The following is a 21,477-nucleotide window of genomic DNA, read 5'->3' on the forward strand; positions in this document are numbered from 1 at the left end:
GTTTTAATAAATTTGATCATCTGATAATCAAAAAATCAAAATTATCAGAGAGAAATTCTCCTATATGGGCTGCAATGAATCCTGGGATATGGTAGGACAGGAAGGATACACCAGACACATCCTTCAAATTGGGGGAAATGGACGCATTTGTTGCCACATTTTGAGTGCTCTTTGAATTCGGACAGTCCTCGTCGCGTCACTGTGATGTCATTGCCTCCAAATACGGCATGTGAAGCATCCTTCCCCTGAATTTGGACACAGCTACTGTGAGAGGAGACAGAGGGGAAGAGTCATCAACACAAGAGGTCAAAGGTCAGTCAGTACAGCTAGAAGAAGAAAAATCTGTTAAATTAGATTTAAACAAATTTTTGAAACAGTTTTATAGTTACAGAGGTTTTCTTATTCTCTAGAGGGAAAAACAAGATTTGTTTCATGTGAATGTTCAGAAAATAATCAAGGAAAATATCATCAAATTAAGGCAGCACGATTTTCAATACAGTTTCAAAGATAAAAGAGACGTTATGAAAATTTGACCTTGAAGAAGAGGTCAGAGGTCCAAAGTAATATGATATTTACATATTATACATACACAGCAATACATATTTGCTGTCTATACAAACAATGGAAGTAAGAAACAGTTGTACACACACACACAAAGTTTGAGACCGGCTGTAACGACCTGAAAGCGGTTGAGTGACGTCACTCTTTGAACTCCCCCCTGAATCCTGCCCTATGATAATATTTTAATTCAAAAAGAAAAAAAGTTCTGATTGAAAAAGTCAGATTTTTCCCCACTTGAACTTTTCAGATGAAGGAATTTTCTCAGATTTTCATAATTAGACACAGAGACACTGACACAAAGTTTCTCCTGACAGTAAAACTCAAACTTTTCTTCTTTTTGAACTCAGTCTGAGTAAATGTGCCAGAGACAGTTTGAGTTTGCTTACAAACACAGAGCATCAGGAAGGACACAAACAGAGATAAAGATGAAATACTTACTGTTGTTGGTTCATTCTCTTTAGGATGATGTTTGGTTTCCTCATAGTGTGGACACAAACTTCAGATACGATGCAGACCTGTCAGTGAGTTTGCTGCATCACTGACGTTTCATGCTTTTCTTCCTCTTTTAAAGACGTGTTTAACAGCTGAGCTGTTATGTAATCTCACAACTGTACAGTTAATAGTGTAAATGTGGAGTTCACAGTCTGGCTGATGCAGAGACCATTTAACCCAAACTTCTCCAGAAGACTTTCACAGTTCAATAATATCCTGTCACAGTCTCTAACACAGAAACACTCCCATTACAGAGACGTTTACAGCCAGAACAACATGGCAGAAGCTGTTTCAGTGCAAACCACAGAACAAAAACAGTGACGGCATGTTTTACACCTCTGCAACACTTTGCATTTCACTTTGTGATGACTTTGACAAAGTTATGACTTGTTCCTTTAAAATGATTTACAGATTAAACTTTACTGACTTTTAATGTTTTCATTCTTTAACAAAAACTGTTATTAAAACAAATGCAAAATCTACTGTGATGCAACCGGACTGAAGAAATAATCATCCTTCCCTCTTTGTATAAGCAGCTTTGAACTGTTTTTGTCTGCTGAGCTGATCGTGAATGATCGACTCTTCCAAACTATTTTATTATTAAAACAAAACAAAACTGCTATGTCAGCTCCAAGGGGAGAGAGAGACCTGATGAAACAGCTGGCTGAAGAAAACAAACCACCAACTAAAGAAGAGGAGACAACAGCAGCATGTATGTGCTCTGTCTTATATTTGACTCTGTTTCTACTTCCTGCTGCTTTATTTATGTCTTCTTTATTTTTATATCACGTTTGTTAAAAACATCTTTGATAAAAGCAGGTCCATCCATATTGCTGCTGTTTTTAAAATCACAATACTTTATTAATGCCTGAAGAATTTTATTACAGTTTTGACCTGTTTGTCTCCTGATGTCTCTTTTGTTTTATCTAGCCTCAGGTTTTCTCTTCCCGTTGCCTGTCCCCTGGTGTCTAGTTATCTGTGGTAGGATCTGTCTTTGACCTCAGTCTTGTCTCCGTGTTAATTAGTCCGTATCCTCGGTCATGTTGTTTTTTCGCCTGTTCCCCTTTCAGGTCTGTGTTTCTCGCTCCCTCTGTTCTCTGTATTTAGTCCATCTGCGTCTCTGTGTGCGTTTTGTGTACTTCCTGTTTTACTTTGAGAGTCACTTGTCTTGTGTGCAGCATGTTGTGTTTTGTTTGCTTGTCTCATTAGTTAGATCATGTTCTGCTGTGTTCCCACCTGAGGTCTGTTCCCTCGTTTGCTCTTGTGTGTATTTAATGTCTGCATCTCCCTCACTTCTGTGTGTTCTTCCAGTCTGTTTAGTTTCTGGTGTCTCCCAGTTTTACTTTGCAATCTCAAATTCCAGCAATAAAACTACATGCGGAGTTTAGTTTTAGTCTCTTTGAATTCTGCATTTTGGGTCCATTCGTGCCTGCCTCACACAGCTGTTATGACATACGAACAGTAACAGACTGAACTAAATTAAATAACACAATATGTTACAAAGTTTACAAAATATAAGAAATAGCTCAGTTTAAAAACCCAGAAGATGAAATATTTATGACTGACATTTTACTCTAAACTTTAAAACAAAGTTTTAAAGTTTTTTTTTTTTAATTATGGGCAATATAAAGTTTTTACTGATTTACACATTTGAGGTGACCTTGACCTGATTTTCACCAAAATTAAATCATCTGAGCTGTTCTTGGTTTCTGCCCTCACACAACATTCAAAAATGATACCAGTGGACACTAGACTACGAACAAACAGACAGGGAGACAAATGTACATTGTACAATATAAAAATTCAGACTTTTTGATAAATAATGTAAAAATTGTGTTACATCTTCAGCATGTAGGTGAGGTATGAGGTCACCTTTGTGGTAAGGACAGTACCTTTTCAGTCTGTTCATTCTGTTTTACTGTCAGTGATCTGTCAGAGACGCTGTTTCATTTGAAATGTTGCTTCTTCTGAAGATTTACATTTACTCAAAGGTATTTAGTTTCTCAGCTGCAGAGACGTGAAAATTGAAATTTAAAAAAAGAACCAAAATACAGACTTCACTTTTCACTGGACTAATGCTCTTTACATGAACATTAACACATGTTCCTTTTTGTTGGAGAAGTTCAGTAAAAAATGTTTAAGTATTTATAATTTCCTTATCATTTGACACATGGCGCCACGTTGTGTCAAATTAAAAACATTTCAATTTGTCTGAAAATTTGCTCTTCTCTTACTAACTGTCTCTGAGTGGCTCTGCTGTCTGTGCTTACGGCTCTACATCCTGGGGTTTGCTTTGCTGATTTATTATGTGTTGTCTTGCTGTTATGTGTATCTACTTTCTTGTTTTTCATATGATTCAGTGCATTAAACTCAGTTCCAAGAATCCTAGTCTGTTCCTGAGGATCTTTTTGAGGATCTTTTCCACTAACAGAAGTCAAAAAGTTGTGGTTTTTCAGTCCTGTTTGATCAGGCCTGCTCCTCGACTGGTTCCCCACATGGATTTGCGCCTTGACACTTCTTATTTATCCAGGACACAAATATGTGTGAGAGTAGGTGTGAAAACAAGAGCGTTGTAAAGTTTGCTGATGACTGTTACTGTTAGTCAGCTCCAGGATAATAACAGCAGCCACGTCCCAGTCAAAATCAGCTGCAACCCTGTGTGGTTGTTATAGTAAACACAGCAGTCTTTTCTTTTTATGTTTTATTTTATAAAGTGATTTATTGTGAGCAACACAAATGTGAACAGAGGGAAAATTTTGTTTTGGCACACTGATCATTACAGTCACAGCTTGTTGTCTTTAACAGTCTCAGTGTTTTTCTTTTCATGTTTGTGGGAGAATTTCCCCAAATCATGCGATGATCATGATTACTGACAGTCTGGTATGAAAAGTTGTTTTGTTTGGAGTTGTGCAGGACTTGTCTTTGTCATTGTATCACAGAAAAGTGTCATCAAGATGTAGTCATAGCCGGATTGGCCAGCAGGTATCCCTGTGGAGATGGTTTCAGATTGTTTTGACACTTCAATATAATTACTGCACAAATGCTTCAGTGTTTCACGAAGCCTCGCTTTGCCCATCACTAGTAAGCAGGCACCAAGTGCTGTTACTGCCTGCTGCACACACAATCTTTTCTCAGATCGACCAAACTGTCCGACCTGTAGATGTACATGGTTCATTCCCATGTGTCAGTTTAAAGATATCTGACTGATTGTCAGAAAGACAAGTTTGCTTCTCTTCTCTACTGCAAGTGAAAAACAAACTGCAGGATGTCTTCAGTGTCATCAGTTCAGCTATATTAAATCAATGTGGTGCTACATTTTGCTGTAAGAAGCAGTCGGAAATGTTTTCATGTAATTCGAAAGCTTCGGATGTGTTATCAAATTTCAGAATTGCTGAATATAATTTCATTTTCATTTTTACTTACAATTTATTTTAAGCTTATAATCATTTGTATTTTACTCTAAAATTGAAAACTTGATTTTATTCATTTTAAATGATGTCAAGGTCTGGGCTATGTGACCCACTGTTTATGGTTTAGCACTGATTGTTTTTGGTTTAAGTAATATTCTGTGTTGTTGTTGTTGTTTTGTGGCCCTGCCAAGAGGGGCTACTCTTTTGAAATGAAGACAAACACAGCAGTTGGAAATCTCCAGTTCATGCGATGTGTATGATGAAAATTATGGTGATGAATAGGGATGGGTCTGACATAAACGGTAGTAACCAGACCGAAAAGCAGCGCACATTTCGGTGCTTTATTTCGGTGCTTTTTTTTTCCTGAGATGTCATACACTTTGGATTCCAGCCAATCATTTTACCTTTCCAAGGATAGTAGGCGGGCCCAGGTACGTACGTTCTTTTAGAGCAGAGCTACAGATTAAAAACGCCCAAGGCGAAGTTGTCAATAGTCTGGCTGTAAAATGCATAATAGAACAATGACAAAATGAAGAACAATAAAAAACAAAAAGCACAACATAAAATAAACAAACAGTGGGTTTACAGTGAATATGCAGATATGAACAGGTGGGTTTTGAGTTGGGACTTAAACTGTGAGAGAGAAGCAATGTTTCTTATATCTGGGGGTAGAGAGTTCCACAGCCTAGGAGCAGAGCAACTGAAAGCTCTGCTTCCCATTGTGGTGAGGCGGAAAGAAGGCAATGCAAGCTGGATAGAAGAAGAAGATCGAAGTGAGCAGGCAGAAGAGATAGTGCTTAACAGGTCAGAGAGGTAAGGAGGGACTCTTTGATATGAAACTCCTTTGATTTATAGAAATGATTGGAACAAACCAGGGCTGGACTGGCCATCGGGCATACCGGGCATTTGCCCAGTGGGGCCGCTCGTGATTTTTCGTTTTTATGGGCCGATGGGGTTTTATTTCTTTTCTTTTTTTAACGGTATAAATGAAAGGTGGTGGATTGGCCAGTTGGTCATTATCGACTCTGGGCTTGACCAGTTACAGCCGAGGAGGTCAAACTTTAAAGTTGAGGTGAAAAGGAACGCGATTTCATTACTACTTCAGCTAGAAAGTTGCTAATTCAATCATGAAACTGATCAATGATCAGCTGATTGGCTTTTCTCTCTGCGCCAGAAAGAGGGAAACAGCGGATGTCGCGCTCGGTTTGGATATGTGGTGAGAGGGAAACATGAAGATGAAACAGATGTTCTTACAGAATCACCAGAGCTGAACAGGTGATGGAGAAACAGGTTTACCTTTTAGGTGACATGAATGAGTTGAAGGGAAGTTATGAACTGTTTCTGAGAGACAAATAACACCAGGATCCCTTTTTTTTAACGTATAGCTGACGGCTGGTAGCTGTGCAGGGGCGGATCTAGCAAAGTTTTGCCAGGGGGCAATAACATGGAAAGGGGGGCACAAAGAAATACTTTTCTTTCTTATTCTCATTTAAAATGTCTAGCTTTGAATAAATATTTATCTGAATCTTGCAACCAAAGTTTTCATCTGATGTAAAATGTATAGAAATCTATTATTGTATTCAGTAAATATTAAGTCTAGTATATACCCTAGTAAGTTATAGTATTCTTTCCTTTGGGAAGGTACCATCTGTGCAGTCTGCAATTCTGTTGAAGAAAGATGTTGAATCTATTTGATTACAGAAGAAAAATAATAGATTTCTGTGTATTTGTTTAATACGTGCATTAAATTAAAATCGGTTTTGTCAATTAAGCATCTTGAAGCAGAGGGTGGGGGAGTGGTTCCCTATTTTTATTTCTTTTCTTTTTTTGCTGGGAGTTGGCAACACTATTAGTTAGGGATATGTAATTATAAATTAGGTTGTTTTATATTTTTGCTAAGTACTGTTTAGAATACCAGAATAGGGAGGGTGGTGTAGGTTTAAGTTTATTATAAAGGCTTTATGGCTTTTCCTATAATACCATGGTGGGCCGGTCAGTAATCAAAATGCCCGGGCTGATTTTTTGTCCCAGTCCAGCCCTGAGTACTGCAAATTTAACCACCAAAGCCGTACAGAGTGCGGCCCTGCCTCTTCAGAGCGTATCCATGGTGGTTACGGTCTTTCTCTTGGCGTGCTCAGTGTAGGTGCCGGCGTCACGGATGACGTTCTCCAGAAACACCTTCAACACACCGCGAGTCTCCTCGTAGATCAGACCAGAAATATGCTTGATGCCACCGTGGCGAGCCAGATGGCGAATACCTGGCTTAGTGATGCCCTGACGCTTTGCGCCTCCTCACCCCCCTTTCTTTTTTTCCCCCTTAAAATACTTTATTTAAATATCAAATTCACAAATACAAATACACATCATATAAACACCATGCACAAAGTATTCACATTATATTGTTTTACATTTTACAATGATAAAAACTCCCACAGCAAGTCATTACATAGTTTCATATCTCTAGTTCTCCTCCTCCTCAGGTCCGCTACAATATTTTTACATACTACGGAACTACTTATCATTTTTTGTTCTATAACCCCTTTAGTCCTTGTTTTCCATATGTGTACATTTATAATGCACATCACCAACCAAAACAATCTTCTTTTATTTTCACTTATCTTTTCTTTAAACAAACCATATCTTACTGCTTTATATTATTTTTAATTTCAAAACCGAGTTTATCCATCTTCTGTCTTATTTCAACCGTCCTGTAACATGATATCAACAGATGATCAAGAATTTCGTCTCATCACAATTCTCCATAGTGCATTTCTTTGTAGTAATGAAACAACTCCACTGAACCACAGCTCTTACTGGGAGACGTCCGACAGAGATAAGCCACACTGTATCTCGAATGTTCTCGGAAATTACTTTGTCATATATGTTTTTAACTATTTTCTGATTTTCTTCTCTTTCAGCAAACTTATATTGTATCATTCCTTCATTTTTTTTCCAGATCGATTTTATTATACATTTGTTTTGAATTTAATTGTAAGAGATTTAAACCACACAAGTTCCACTGATCTACCAAATCCCCAAACACAAGTTTAAAGTATGGCACTCCCGTTCGGCTCTCCCTTTCATGTTTTCCCACAAGGATTTCTCCCCTTGGATCCAGTGGGTGCTTCGCTCTAATGCGCTATATACATTTTTCAAAAAACGGAATCATCAAAATGACACCAAGATCTGGCGCTCCTAAATCTCCATTTTCTTTTCCTTTGTACATTAATTTCCTCTGTGTTACTTCGCGGTGTATCCTCTAAATCAATTTAGTACACAATTTACTTAAATTAATAAAAGTTTTCTAAGGACGTGGGGAAGACAGTTGCTAAAGTCTTAGAAGGGATGTTTTAAAATTGACACATCATGTGTTAAAGTTTAACACATGTGCTGCATCAGCTCAGGGACAAATCATGATGTGTCAGTTTTAACACAATTAATGTGTCTGCTCCTTTAACACATTTTCTGTGTTAAAAAAAGTCAACACATGGATGTGTTAGTTTCACACAAAGATGTGTTAAAATGTGTACATTTCATTTTTTCAAAAAGGAGAAAAAAAGATGCATTTATTGAATTAAATTTTTTACTTAACTTTTTACATAAGTTATCCCACATCAAGCTACCTCTTATTGCACATGTTTGCTCTTTTTCTATAATTTTCTTTAATACCTCTTCTCAGTAGCGGTTGCCCGGCGCGGCATCGTGGTGCCGGCATCGGCAGAAAACCAAAACACGAAAACACCAGACATCATGATACAGACTTATAATTTGCACCGATGTTTTTTCGAAATTTTATACGTGAAAAGTGAGCGTGAGAGCCCTCGGTGCGCCTGCTCGCTGCTGAAGTCAAAGTAAACTTTATTGTCATCTCCGCTACATACAGTCCAGTATATAGAGAGACGAGACGACGAGGCTCCAGTTACAGCAGTGCAAGTAAACAAACAATATATATAAGAAGAGTATGAAAATAAATATACACTTTAGGACCAGGGTTAAAGGGATCCTTAATCCTTAATATGTTTTAGGTGTGTGTGTGTGTGCCTCGTCATTTAGGCAGCTCGTATTTAATTTCCAATAAGTGGAAGGGGGGGTCAGTGCCACCCAAAATCGTTGCTCTGAGTACCTTATGATCAGGGAGCTTACGAAATCATTATATCTTAAAGCTGAAATCTCAGAAGATATATAAATTCTATCTATTCTAGTTTTAGAGGCTGAGTCAAACCTTGTGTAATGTGTTGTCTGAACGTTTAAGATAATATATAAATCCCTAAGAGATGCGTCTTTAAATATTTGTGTCAGTAGCTTGCCTTCCCTGGACTCCTTGAATGTCATTCTAGCAGTCCTGTCATTCTCTTCCGTAAGTATATTAAAATCCCCACATGAAACAGTATTAAACCCGCATTCCAACAACTGTCTCATTTTCTTTAGCAGTTCTTTTTTCTTTCGGGTGCGGTATATAAATTAATTAACCAGAACTTTTGACCACCATAATAACAATCCACAAGTAAAAGCCGCCCAGGTGTTATATCTCTTTACTTTGTGATATTCACATGAGTGTTTTTAAAGAAAAAGCCCACCCTGTCTGCACTGTCCTATTGAGACTACTGACTGGCTTGGACCCAGTCAGTAGTCTCAGAAAGTAGTAGTAGTCGCAGAAAAAGCACTTTCTTCCTTCTTAGTCTTTCTGATTTTTAACCCTCTAACATTCCATGTTATTATTTTAAGAGTACTCATATTTATGTAGTAGGAGGTTGCTCAGTAGAGAGGGGGGAAATTGTAGATTCAACATTACCTTGTGGAGGGCTGGAGCTATCGTCTTTTCTCTTGTCTCTGCCATAACATGTCATCGAGACACTTCTTTTCCTACCGCCTTCTGTTGTTTCATTGACCAATCCATTGCGGGATGATGTTTGTTTAGAAAAATCCCTGTTTGTGGATCTGCTTCATCTCGTCTTGCTGGGCCATCTGTAGGAGAAATCTCCACTGGAGTAAAAATAGGTGATTCTTCACTACCACTTGCGCTTATGTAGCTTTCCGATAAAACTATTTCCTCGTCTTCACTCTCACATTCCACCTCAGAGGTTTCTGAGAAGAACTGATCTTCTGGCTCTTCTCTACTTCGTGCTGTTATCTCTTTAAGTTGTGTTGGGGGCGTCAATTCCTCCTCTATGTTGTTATTGTCTGTCTGCGGCCCTGTTACACCAGGAAGATTTGTTTGAGGTACGATTGCTAGGTTCTTGTCCTGAAATAGCTTCAGAGACCACAAGTGGATTTGTTAAGGATTAATTTCCAAATGTGAGCATTTTTTGTAGCGAGGTTGAATTTAAGGCTTCTGGCAGCGCTGAGGTGGATGGAAAAATTGTGTAAACAGCACAGGGCTGCTGGGGGGCTTTAGTTATATTTGCAAAGGATTTGGGACATTTAAAGAAGGTGTGTCCCTTCGGTCCACACATGGAACACTCGCTGTCATTTTGGCATTCTTTAGCTTTATGACCCAACTCCCCGCACTTGCAGCACTGAAAGGTAAGGCAGTCTCTTGCTTGATAGTCTAGTGCTTGGCAGACGAAACATCTGTTTGCTTGTCCAGGATATATGATACGTCCATTAAAAGGGCCCAGAGAGAAGGAGTTAGGGATGGAAACAATATGACCTGCTTCATCTCTCCGCATTGGTACCTTGAATTTTCTCACTCCATACCATAAGCCGAATTTATCAACCGGCTTAACAGGAGGTTGTAAGACAGTACCTTTGTAGGTAGAGTTCAATATCCTGGTCTGGAACTCTTCCTGTCCAAATTTTCACCACAATTGTTGTGACTTCTAGCTGGACTGGAGATTCTACAGACTATTCCTTCCACTTAGGATGATTTAAGTTGGCATGATGAATTTCCAAAAACCATCGCAAGGGGCGTCTTGGAGAAAGTACAACTCAAACTCTCTTCTATTGGTTAAGGAAATGAAAGAATAGATGTCCTGCGGATTTACGCAAGAAGATTGGCAGATAAGTTCCTCCGCCACATAATCACGAGAAGGTGGGTCATTACTTCCACCGTTTTCAAAATTCATGGCAATTCATAACAAAACACACACAAAAACGAAAACTTTGCATCAAAATACATGGCAATACACACAATAATTTACAACAAATACATAGAAATACATACTCAAACATTTTAACATTAATCATATCTTTAAAAAGATCCCAAGGTAAAGGACTATTATTTTTCTGTTCTAGAGTTTTCCTCCTCCTCAAGTCTGCAAAAATATTCTTACAAACAGCCACACTATCTATCATCTTTTGTTCGATGACCACCTCGGCTCTTGTTTTCCAAATGTGGGTATTGATAATGCACATGATCAGCCAAAAAAAGGTGTCTTTTATTGTCATACATTTTTTCTTTAAACAGACCATACTTTATAGCTTTTATGTTATTATCAATATCAAACCCCACTTTAGCCATTTGCTGTCTGATCTCTACCTTTCTGTAGCAGGATAACAGCAAATGTTCCAAGGTTTCATCCTTAGAGCATTGTGACATTGGGCATTCTTTAGTAGTGACTTAGCAGCTCCATTTTACTACTGCTCTAACCGGAGACGTCCGACAGAGATCAACCAAACCGTGTGTCTCATGTTTTCAGAAATTATTTTATCATAGACATTTTTAACTATTATCCGGTATTCTTCTACACCTGCGTCCTTATATTTTATCTGTCCTTCATTATTTTTATTATTAATTATATTATATACTTGTTTAGTGCATGCTTGTGTCCAATTAATGTTAAGGCAACATCCCTTACTTTTTTTTTAAGCCTTTATTTTCACAATTCATGGCAAATTCACAAGCAAACAACACATAAAAACTTTGCATCAAAATATATGGCAATACACATAATAGTTTACAATAGATACATAAATATCACTTTTGCTGTTAAGAAATGAATCTGAAGGGTTGCTTGATGGACTCATAAATTTACATCTCGTGTAAAAGAAGACATAAAAGAAAACAGGATCGGCTGAAACTACCGCCATCTACTGGCCTTTGGCGGAAATGAGGAACAGCATGACTGTGACTGCGGGTGGAGTAGCACTGGTTGTCTCCATCGCCGTTTACTGTACACTGAATAAATACACTCGTAGATTTCCTAGAAATAACACTGACATGACATTGTGGGTGCGATTTGGTGTGAGCCTCCCTTCTGTTAGACTTATTTTGTCATTACCAAAAGACAATGGTTCCACATAAAGAATAGAAGAGTGGGCGGAGCCACTGAGCTTCGAGTCGTCCAGCGAACCTCGCACCGTCTGTTTTCTTTTACGTCCGCCGAGCACACATAATAACACGGCTCCGTGGGCTTGAACTTCATTCGACTTTGCTCGTTCAAAGAAGAAACCGTAACCATGAGTGGAAGGGGCAAGGGTGGCAAAGGACTCGGTAAAGGAGGCGCCAAGCGTCACCGTAAAGTTCTCCGTGATAACATCCAGGGCATCACCAAACCCGCTATCCGCCGTCTGGCTCGCCGTGGCGGAGTCAAGCGTATCTCCGGTCTGATCTACGAGGAAACCCGCGGTGTGCTGAAGGTGTTCCTGGAGAACGTCATCCGTGACGCCGTCACCTATACTGAGCACGCCAAGAGGAAGACTGTGACCGCCATGGATGTGGTTTATGCTCTGAAGAGGCAGGGCCGCACTCTGTACGGCTTTGGCGGTTAAATTGAATCGCCCTAATCCATCAAACGGCTCTTTTAAGAGCCACACACCTCACTTTAAGAGCCTTGTTCTGGGATGATGTTACTTTTCTCAAGTCTTGGACGAAGTCCTGCAAATATTATCTGCCAGTATTTCCCCACCAACTTCGGAAGTAGTGTTATATCTTCACAAACAATTACCGACTGACATTCCCACATTGTATTGACTCTTCTTTTTGCTATAGGCTGTCAGATTCAGGTGTTTGTAATGTGTGCTTTTCTTCACAACATCACCACAAACTGAACTATAGAAAACTCAACTTCAGAGGTTACAGACTTATTCAATATCAGTCTTTATTAATACTCACTGAACAGTCATACACCAAACAAAAGAAAAATGATCGATTTCACTCATTCATCAGTTTATTTGTAAATGTCTTCCTGACACAAATCCGCTTGAAGCACAAGTGCTTACTTAGTAGTTTCTTTTTACATAACCAACCCACCTTTGATCTAGTAAAAGGTGGACATGAGTGGATGAAGCCCTACGAAGCTTTTGAAACCTCTTCCTGATGTGTGCCTGAAATATCATTTTCACCAATCATATCAATGTAACAATTTTGATGTGTGATCTTCCTTTCTGACAGGCTTACTCAGTCTCACAATCCTGACATAACCTTCATACAAGGAAAATTATCTAAGAAATGTTTTAGTACCCAGATTATAAGCACTTGAAATGCAACATGTCTGTTTAAACTGCAAACAAAGTATCAAAGGCAACTGTAAATGCTCTGTGATGAAACGACCCACATCGCAAACAAGACGTTTTGCCAGGTTATCTATGTTTAGTTGATGTGCTTCCAGGTAAAAAATAAAATAAAATAAAATGTAAAAAAGCTCCATTGAAGGAGTGGATCAGAATTACAGAAAATACACCACACACAAAGTGTGTTTGCATGTAGCACACAGCTGTGGCTCGCTGTCGGTCTAAATGAATCTCAGACCTAAATGAGAGTTTGTACAGATTTATAATTATAAGTCTGAAGCTCTTTAATCTACTCAGCTGTCTTGTTTTTTAGGTTTTAGTTCAAGTACTTTAAGGAACAAACAATGAGACAATGTTTATGTTCTTACTACACAGACTTCTGTTTTTACAGGAAGTTTATAAAAAGAAAAGTCTGGGTAATAACTTTACAATTCAAGTCAGTCAGATTTTTATTCATGTAGTAAAGCAGGTAAATGTGTTGCACACACTGATAGACTAACAGGGCTGGCCCACTTCAGTTCTAGTGTGAACATGAGTTTGACACCTATGGATTAAAGATTTAGTTTCATTACTTTAATCAACTGTACTCTCAGAGGTTGTGAGTGGCTCTTACAAAAAGCCGTTAGTTGGTTGAGGACAGTCGCAGGATTTTATTTAGCTTTCTCAGTCTTCTTGGCCTGGATGTTGTGCAGAACACCACATTTAAAATTACAATCCATAGTTTTATATGTGAATTATATAATGTCAGTCAGTCATTTGTTTAACCTTTAGTTTACTTCAGCCATATTCCATACAAATCAGGTATCATACAAGAATAAAAAAAGCTTCAAATACAGTAATGACAATAAAAGAATATGACTTTCAGGACTTAACAACATTAGTTCAGTTATAGTACACCAACATCTCTGATACATTAGCACTAAGGGAACACTGAATGACCTGGTGGGTTTTGTCCATAAAACTACTCATCTAAGATTACCACAAAGTAAAAGATCTCTCAGCAAAATTATGCAACATTTTAGGCACTGTTGCCCCGATCAACTCAGTGAGCTGGGACTTTTTATTCTAAACATGAACTACTGTTACAGCAACAGACATGGACTACTGGTGCCCCACACAACAACTCAATGTCCACTATGTGAAGCAGCCAAACACATGCCTTCTCCTCTCATTAACTGAGATAAACTGCTGGCATGTTTGTTTTACATCTATACTGTCCAGTGTCTCCTGGTGGACATACAGCAGCATTGTTTAATCTCATTTGAGTCTTTGTTGACTTTAGCCATGTTTTTAGTCTTGTGAGAGCACTGAAGCTTCTTTGAACCTCAGCCGAGGATACTGGGATGACTAAAAGCAGCCTGACAATTGTCATCATAATAAATACTAGTTAATCTAAATCATCAGTCAGTCACCTGTGACCTTGCCCCTTCACCTCTGTCCGAGCTACAACATGGCAGAGCTGCCTCTGTCACCTGATAAATAACAGTGAGACATTCCAAATACATGCAGTCACACATGCTTCAAAAACTGTCAGGTTTCCCCAACATTATAAACAGCACATAGCTGTTTATAAGATCGGGGAAACCTGCAGTCAGCTGAGACTGAAGAAGTCACCTGGATGAGTGACGAAATGTTTCTCCCACAAAACGCTATGTCCAGATGAACAGAATCAACTTTTTAGAGATTTACTTTCCTGGATGATTGAGAATGCATCAAGACGTAAACAGAGCTCCCTGAAAGGCACAGCCAATCACATTGGCCATATTTGTCACATGAGGTTCTTAGTGTTAGAGGTGAGAAGGTCAAGCCAACTCTTGACAGTATTCACACAGGAGCACTGTTATATGTACTGGATCATTAGCAGCAGAACAGGACTGATACTGTGTATCCATTCTCAAAGTTACTTCAAAGAACTGTGTAAAAATGTTACATAATATATTTTTGGGAAAAACAAACAAAGAAACAAACAAAAAAAAAATCAGATTCATGTTAGGCTTACTGTCACATTTAAGCAATAGTGTACACCAGGTACTTGAGAGCACGGGGTCTATCATGTAGCTTATCACAAAGCACTGCAACGTGAGCTTTGGAAAACAACAAGTGAATAAGGAGGGAGACATTTAAGGACACAACAAGTCATGCTATAACTGAATAAAGCATTGTTGTAACTGAATTGAGTAAATTCCACGTTGAACCCAAGTGTAGTTTGTGGTATAGAAACAGCATGAAGATTGTGTGTGAGCATAAGATTTCTATTATAAAAACAACACTAATAATAACAATAAAGGAGCGAGCTCTTGGTGTGAGTGAGTTGGCTCTGAAAAGAGCCTTTGTTAGTAGGAGAGCGTGTAGCTTAAGCTCTCTCTCCGCGGATGCGGCGAGCCAGCTGGATGTCTTTGGGCATGATAGTGACCCTCTTGGCGTGGATGGCGCACAGGTTGGTGTCCTCGAAGAGTCCGACCAGGTAAGCCTCGCTGGCCTCCTGCAGAGCCATGACAGCAGAGCTCTGGAAGCGCAGGTCGGTCTTGAAGTCCTGGGCGATCTCGCGGACCAGGCGCTGGAAGGGCAGCTTGCGGATCAGCAGCTCGGTGGATTTCTGGTAACGGCGGATCTCGCGCAGAGCCACGGTACCGGGCCTATAACGGTGAGGCTTCTTGACGCCTCCGGTGGCCGGGGCGCTCTTACGAGCGGCCTTGGTGGCAAGCTGCTTCCTGGGGGCTTTGCCGCCAGTAGACTTGCGAGCGGTCTGCTTGGTTCTTGCCATTCTTTCTCACTTTTCTTTCCCTGTAATAAGAGCAGAAAATGTAGCAAACAGACGAGACTCGCTGCTCTTAAAGTGTGTGACTGGCTGTGACGCGGTGCCGCTCCGGCTCGTGATTGGTGACGGGCTCCACGTGGTGCTCAGCACCGTTCAGAGGAGCACCGCCCCGCCTCGGTGTGTGCTGCTCATTGGAGAAAAGTGCATTGAATTTGCGCGCTGCCGATAGCCTCACTGTGATTGGTGCGTGACGAAGCTGCGCGCGCTCTGCGGAAATATAACCGAGGCTTTGAGCCGGTCAGGCCACATTTTCTCTTAGTCTCGATACTACGAAGAAAAGAACCTGTCAAAATGAGTGGGCGCGGAAAGACCGGAGGTTATTAGTAGTTATGTAACCATGCCCCCGTATGCCCTACTATCGTTTGCTTCAAACTTCAGCAATCTATGGGTGAGATTGAAGTACATCGGAAACGGGGACCCCCCGACCCGTGATTATGTTGCTGAAGAGCTGTTATTACAAACATCATGGCTGAATGTGCAGGACATATACTCTTTCATTGCTCTACCCAGTAAACGGGATTTTGAGCTGTGTTTCACCCAAGAGGCGCCTTTACGTCGCTTCTTAGAGATCTCTCTCTCCAACGCATCACATCCGAAATGGAAAGACTGGCAAGTGGAATCTTCTGTCCAGGTAGAGGTAGTGACTCTTGTTGTCAAATTCTGGACTGGAAGGATTCCAGACCAAGATATCGAGCTATATCTTAAAAGGTACTGCGAGATTCTTCAACCCCCAGTCAAGCCAGTGGATAAATTCGGCCTCTGGTATGGAGTACGAAAGTACAAAGTTCGGATGCGTAGAGATGAAGCTGGACATATTATCTCCATCCCTAATTCCATCTCGTTGGGCCCCTATAATGGCAGGATTATCTATCCTGGCCAAACGGTGAGGTGTTTCATCTGCCAAGATCCAGACCACCAGGCGAGAGAATGCTCCACTATTAAATGTTGGAAATGTGGTGAGTTGGGCCACAAGGCTAAAATTTGTCTAAATGAAAGTGAGTGCTCCCTCTGTGGTGCGAAAGGGCACACTTTCTTTAAATGCCCCAAGTCCTTTGTGAATATACTGAAATCTTCCCAACAACCTCGACCTTCTGACACCATGGATTTCCCTTCTTTGGAGGATCCTTCTCAAGTTATGGATCCCCCGTGAATAACCAGGTGAGAGAGCCCCCCTCTCTCCTCCTCTTCCCTCCTCCTCTTCCCCTCCCCGACGGCAGTCCCACTGCCACTCCCAGTTTCGTTTGGATTGGACAACCCACAAGTGGATGATCAGGATAACCAGTCTAGCCCTGTTCAAAATGAGTTACCATCTCCACTGTCTCAGTCAAGTAAAAAAAGTGACGAGAGTAATGAAGAGCTAGATGGTAACCTAATCATAGAGACATCTGATGGTGAGAATAAAAGTGATAGTAACGACGAGGAAATTGACAGCGAGCAGACACCTGAGGACGACGGAGATAGCGAGGACCATGGATCCTTCCCTCTCACAGAGGCGGCATCTCTGGCTCTTGCTTCGCTGCCTGAGGAAACGAAAGGAAAACGGAAGACTTTCTTTAGTGGAAGTCACCCGGCTCTCGATGAGCTCGTCAACGAGGATACGAGAGGAGGCAGAAAAGGAGCGTTTCTGCTTCTAGCTGTGGAAGAGATAAGCGGAAGGATAATAGACCAAGTCCTCCGTGAGTAATAATTCTGAGATGGACTCTCTTTTAGTGAACCTATGAGTAACATTAAAATAATAACATTTAATGTCAGAGGTCTCCAATCAGATAAGAGCAGGAAAAGGAAGGTTGATTTCTTAAAAAGGCTTGATTATGATATTTTGTGCCTTCAAGAGATGAGACTAAAAACACACGCAGATATATGTGAATTAACTAAAATGTGGAACACTGGTCATTCAATAATATCGATAGGGAAGACAGCTCTGATGGAGTGGGTATTTTCTTTAAAAAAGATACGGTGAATATAATCAAAAGAAGAGACATAATACCGGGACGACTCCTCCTTGTTGATTGCTCTTATTACGGGCAAAGGTTACGTATTATTAATGTTTATAATGCACCCGAACGAACGAAAAAGATACAATTATTGAAAAACTTAAGTATTTATTAGAGACTGGTTTTAATATAATTCTGTGTGGAGATTTTAACATTGTTACTGAAGCAACTGATAGAATATCCAAGGTTGAATTTAGAGAATTGCGAGAAAGCAAATTGTTGGTTAAAGTTTGTAAAGAAGCAGCACTTCGTGATTTATACAGGCACTTGCATCCACATACCGTCCATTACACTAGATTTGATTCTTTAACTAAAACAAGGATTGATAGATTCTACATATCACATAATGTTCAAGGTCTGAAATATGACACTCTATTAACAGACTTTTCTGATCATATGGTGGTTATGGCAACAGTTTCGTGTTGCCCCCATGAACTTTTGAACTATTGGAAATTGAATACATCCTTGTTAGCAGACGAGCTGCTTGTGTCGGAAGTTAAATCTGAAATTAAGAAAATATTACATCTTAAGATTTTTACTACTTCTTTCTCTGAACTTTGGGAGCTTTTTAAACGACGTATGTGTCAGTTTTTTAAATTTAAAGCGAGAGAATTAAACCATGCAAAGAATGTAAAATATAACGAAGACGTGAGTAAATATATATATTTAAGAAATAAGAAGGAGAAAGATGAGGAGGAGGAAAATCAAATGATGTCTCTTAAAGAGGACATTGATCAAGTCAATAGAGAGGTTTTATTTAATATGTTAAGACGTACTGACTTTCACGGGAACAGTGATTATATGATCCTAAATAATCAAAAGAAATGTCGTAATGATTTTATTGTCTCAATTAAGGATAAACATGGAAAGTCAGTTTTTTTAAAGAAGAGGGAAAAAAAGACAAGTTATTAGAGACTATTGTTCGGATATGTTTTCATCCATAGTTACGAACAGTGACGCTATTAACAATTTTTGAGAGCGGTTGAACCATTAGATTCTGTCATTTATGAAACTTTGCTTGAAAAATTAAAAGAGAGGAAGTGGAGTCAGTAATTAACCAACTTAGTACCGATAAAACACCTGGTCTGGATGGACTCCCTCTGAATTTTACAAACTTGTGAGTAAAGAACTGTCTGAATTATTAACTCAGTATTTTAATGAAGGAATAGAAAGAGGAATAATGGGTAAATCGTTTTATGAAGGAGTTATGTGTTTATTATATAAGAAAGGTGATAGAGAAGACATTAATAATTATAGACAATTAACAATAATGAATGTAGATTATAAAATTTTTGCTAAAATAATTATGTCTAGACTAGAGGATGTATTAGATATTATCATTGAAAAAAAGAACAAACATGCGCAATTAAGGGACGATTGATGTGGGATAATTTATGTATGTTGAGAGAAATTATTTATAATGGAAAGGATTCAGAACTCTGCATCCTTGGCCTAGACCAAAGGAGGGCTTTTGATTCTGTTTCCCATTCCTACTTATGGCAAGTGATGAAAGCTTATAATTTCCCGGACCAATTTATTTCCATTATTCAATTGATTTATAAAAAGTCCCTAGTGCGAGTTAAGGTAAATGGAAAGCTCTCATCTCCTTTTAGTGCTGAGTGCGGGGTTAAACAAGGATGTCCTTTGAGTGCTGCGTTATATGTCCTTGCAATTAACCCCTTATTGAAAAGGATAAATGCTGATAAACGGATTAGGGATACATCCTTGATAAATCCCATAAAATCGCTGCTTTGGCGTATGCAGATGATGTGACGGTGATAATTAAAAATCAAAACGAACTGTCTTCAGTTATGGAGATATTACACCAATACGAACAGGCGTCAGGTGCCAAGCTGAATCAAGATAAAACTGAAGGGGTGTGGCTTGGACATCTTACCAGCCAACCTAAAATGATGATCTCTCTATCCAGGGAGATTAAAATTTTGGGTATATGGATTGATAATACTGACTCTAGCCTATTAAATTGGAATAAGAAAGAAAATGAAATCAAAATGGAAATTATGAAATGGGAAAATAAAGACACAAATTATAAAACACGTATTAATATTGTAAAAACACACATAATTTCAAAACTTCTTTTCCTTGCCACAATATTTCCTCCTCCGAGAACAACCGTAATGAAAATAAGTAAGATGTGCATTAAATTTATCTGGGGATCCAATCGAGAAGTGACTAAGAGAAAATTTATGTACAAGAGTAGGAAGCACGGGGGATTGGGAGCCCCTGACCTAGAGATTGTGTTGCGAATTCCTTTTATTAGAATCACTCTCAGCGCAATTTCTCGGGGTGCCCCGTGGGTTCGAGGGAAAGAGGAATTGTGGCAAAAAAAAAGAGGCAGGGCCAGAGCGGGCGTACCATACCACAGACTTATGTTTGGAGATTTATCAAGTCAATGGGAACATTATAGTTTAAATATTCTCCAAGATAATACGAAAAATATTTATAAAAAAATTAATGAAATTAAAAATGAAGGTATGATTCAATATAAGTATGTTGACAAAGATGAAAATCTTTTAGTAGTTAAAAATATACAAGACAAATTATTATCCGAAAGCATGAGAGACGTGGTATGGCTCATCTCGCTCGGGCGCCTCCCTGTGAGAGCGGTGGTTCAATGGAGTTGTTTTGTTACCACCATGAAATGTCCTATGATAGACTGTGATGAAGATGAGACCTTAGAACATCTTCTATTGGACTGTTATAGGACAACTGAGATAAGGCAGAAGATGACAGAAATTGGTTTTGATGTTGATGTTAATATTAAAGCGGTTAAATATGGTTTGTTTAAAAAGAAAAATGGGTGAAGACAAAAGGAGACTCTTTTTGGTTAGTAATGTGTAATAAACACACACATCTGGAAAACCCGTGCCAAAGGAGTGATAGAACAAAAGATGATAAGTAGTGATGTGGTGAGTAAACATATCATTACAGATCTGCGGAGAAGACGAACAATGGACCTGAAACTTGGGAAAGTTTTCCCCTGGAACGTATTGAAACTGTAAGTTTTAAAAGTGCTTTGTGGACTCGGATGCTGGATTCTCCTCCTTGTTTTTCCTTTTTCCTTAATGAGTGGTGTGTGATCATGGTTTTGTATATGTCATTGTATGTGTATGTACATTTTATATGTAATTTTGTATACTTTAAATAAAGTGTTAAAAAAAAAAAAAAAAGCAAGACCGGAGGCAAAGCCAGAGCAAAGGCTAAGACTCGCTCATCCCGTGCCAAAAAAAAAGAAAGACCGGAGGCAAAGCCAGAGCTAAGGCCAAGACCCGCTCATCCCGTGCCGGGCTTCAGTTCCCCGTGGGTCGTGTCCACAGACTGCTGCGCAAAGGCAACTATGCGGAGCGTGTGGGAGCCGGCGCCCCCGTTTACCTGGCAGCTGTGCTCGAGTACCTGACCGCTGAGATCCTGGAGCTGGCTGGCAACGCAGCCCGCGACAACAAGAAGACTCGCATCATCCCACGTCACCTGCAGCTGGCTGTGCGCAACGACGAGGAGCTCAACAAGCTCCTGGGGGGAGTCACCATCGCTCAGGGTGGTGTGCTGCCCAACATCCAGGCCGTGCTGCTGCCCAAGAAGACCGAGAAGCCCGCCAAGGCCAAGTAAACGCAAAGCGCTCGGCTTCACCAAAAACAAAGGCTCTTTTAAGAGCCACACACTTCTCTCTGAGCAAACGTCCTTCTTGCTGTTACGGTGTCAATAAGAACTTGTGTACTGTGCAGCATAGTGT

At 39.6% G+C, this 21,477-nt stretch overlaps 3 protein-coding genes across 3 annotated transcripts; 2 read left to right on the plus strand and 1 right to left on the minus strand.

Annotated features, from left to right (window-relative positions):
- Positions 1–11,574: 11,574 nt before the first annotated feature.
- LOC120438484 (histone H4) lies at positions 11,575–13,027 on the plus strand. The gene has a single exon (XM_039608891.1). It carries the CDS (start codon positions 11,862–11,864, stop codon positions 12,171–12,173), a length of 312 nt encoding a protein of 103 aa, XP_039464825.1. The 5' UTR covers positions 11,575–11,861; the 3' UTR covers positions 12,174–13,027.
- Positions 13,028–14,914: 1,887 nt separating this feature from the next.
- Positions 14,915–15,725, minus strand: LOC116318643 (histone H3). Its single transcript, XM_031737726.2, has one exon. It carries the CDS (start codon positions 15,676–15,678, stop codon positions 15,268–15,270), a length of 411 nt encoding a protein of 136 aa, XP_031593586.1. The 5' UTR covers positions 15,679–15,725; the 3' UTR covers positions 14,915–15,267.
- Positions 15,726–16,004: 279 nt separating this feature from the next.
- Positions 16,005–21,353, plus strand: LOC116324809 (histone H2A-like). Its single transcript, XM_039608889.1, has 2 exons — positions 16,005–16,048; positions 20,992–21,353. Exons 1-2 carry the CDS (start codon positions 16,024–16,026, stop codon positions 21,351–21,353), a joined length of 387 nt encoding a protein of 128 aa, XP_039464823.1. The 5' UTR covers positions 16,005–16,023.
- The last annotated feature ends 124 nt before the right edge of the window (positions 21,354–21,477 follow it).

The sequence above is a fragment of the Oreochromis aureus genome, linkage group 3 (assembly GCF_013358895.1).
Source record: "Oreochromis aureus strain Israel breed Guangdong linkage group 3, ZZ_aureus, whole genome shotgun sequence".
Lineage (NCBI taxonomy): Eukaryota > Metazoa > Chordata > Actinopteri > Cichliformes > Cichlidae > Oreochromis > Oreochromis aureus.

Coding starts and splice junctions, on each gene's coding strand:
- LOC120438484 (XM_039608891.1), top strand. CDS start 11,862: ATGAGTGGAAGGGGCAAGGGTGGCAAAGGACTCGGTAAAGGAGGCGCC.
- LOC116318643 (XM_031737726.2), bottom strand. CDS start 15,678: ATGGCAAGAACCAAGCAGACCGCTCGCAAGTCTACTGGCGGCAAAGCC.
- LOC116324809 (XM_039608889.1), top strand. CDS start 16,024: ATGAGTGGGCGCGGAAAGACCGGAG. Junction 16,049..20,991: donor TGGGCGCGGAAAGACCGGAG/GTTATTAGTAGT, acceptor GAAAGACCGGAG/GCAAAGCCAGAGCTAAGGCC.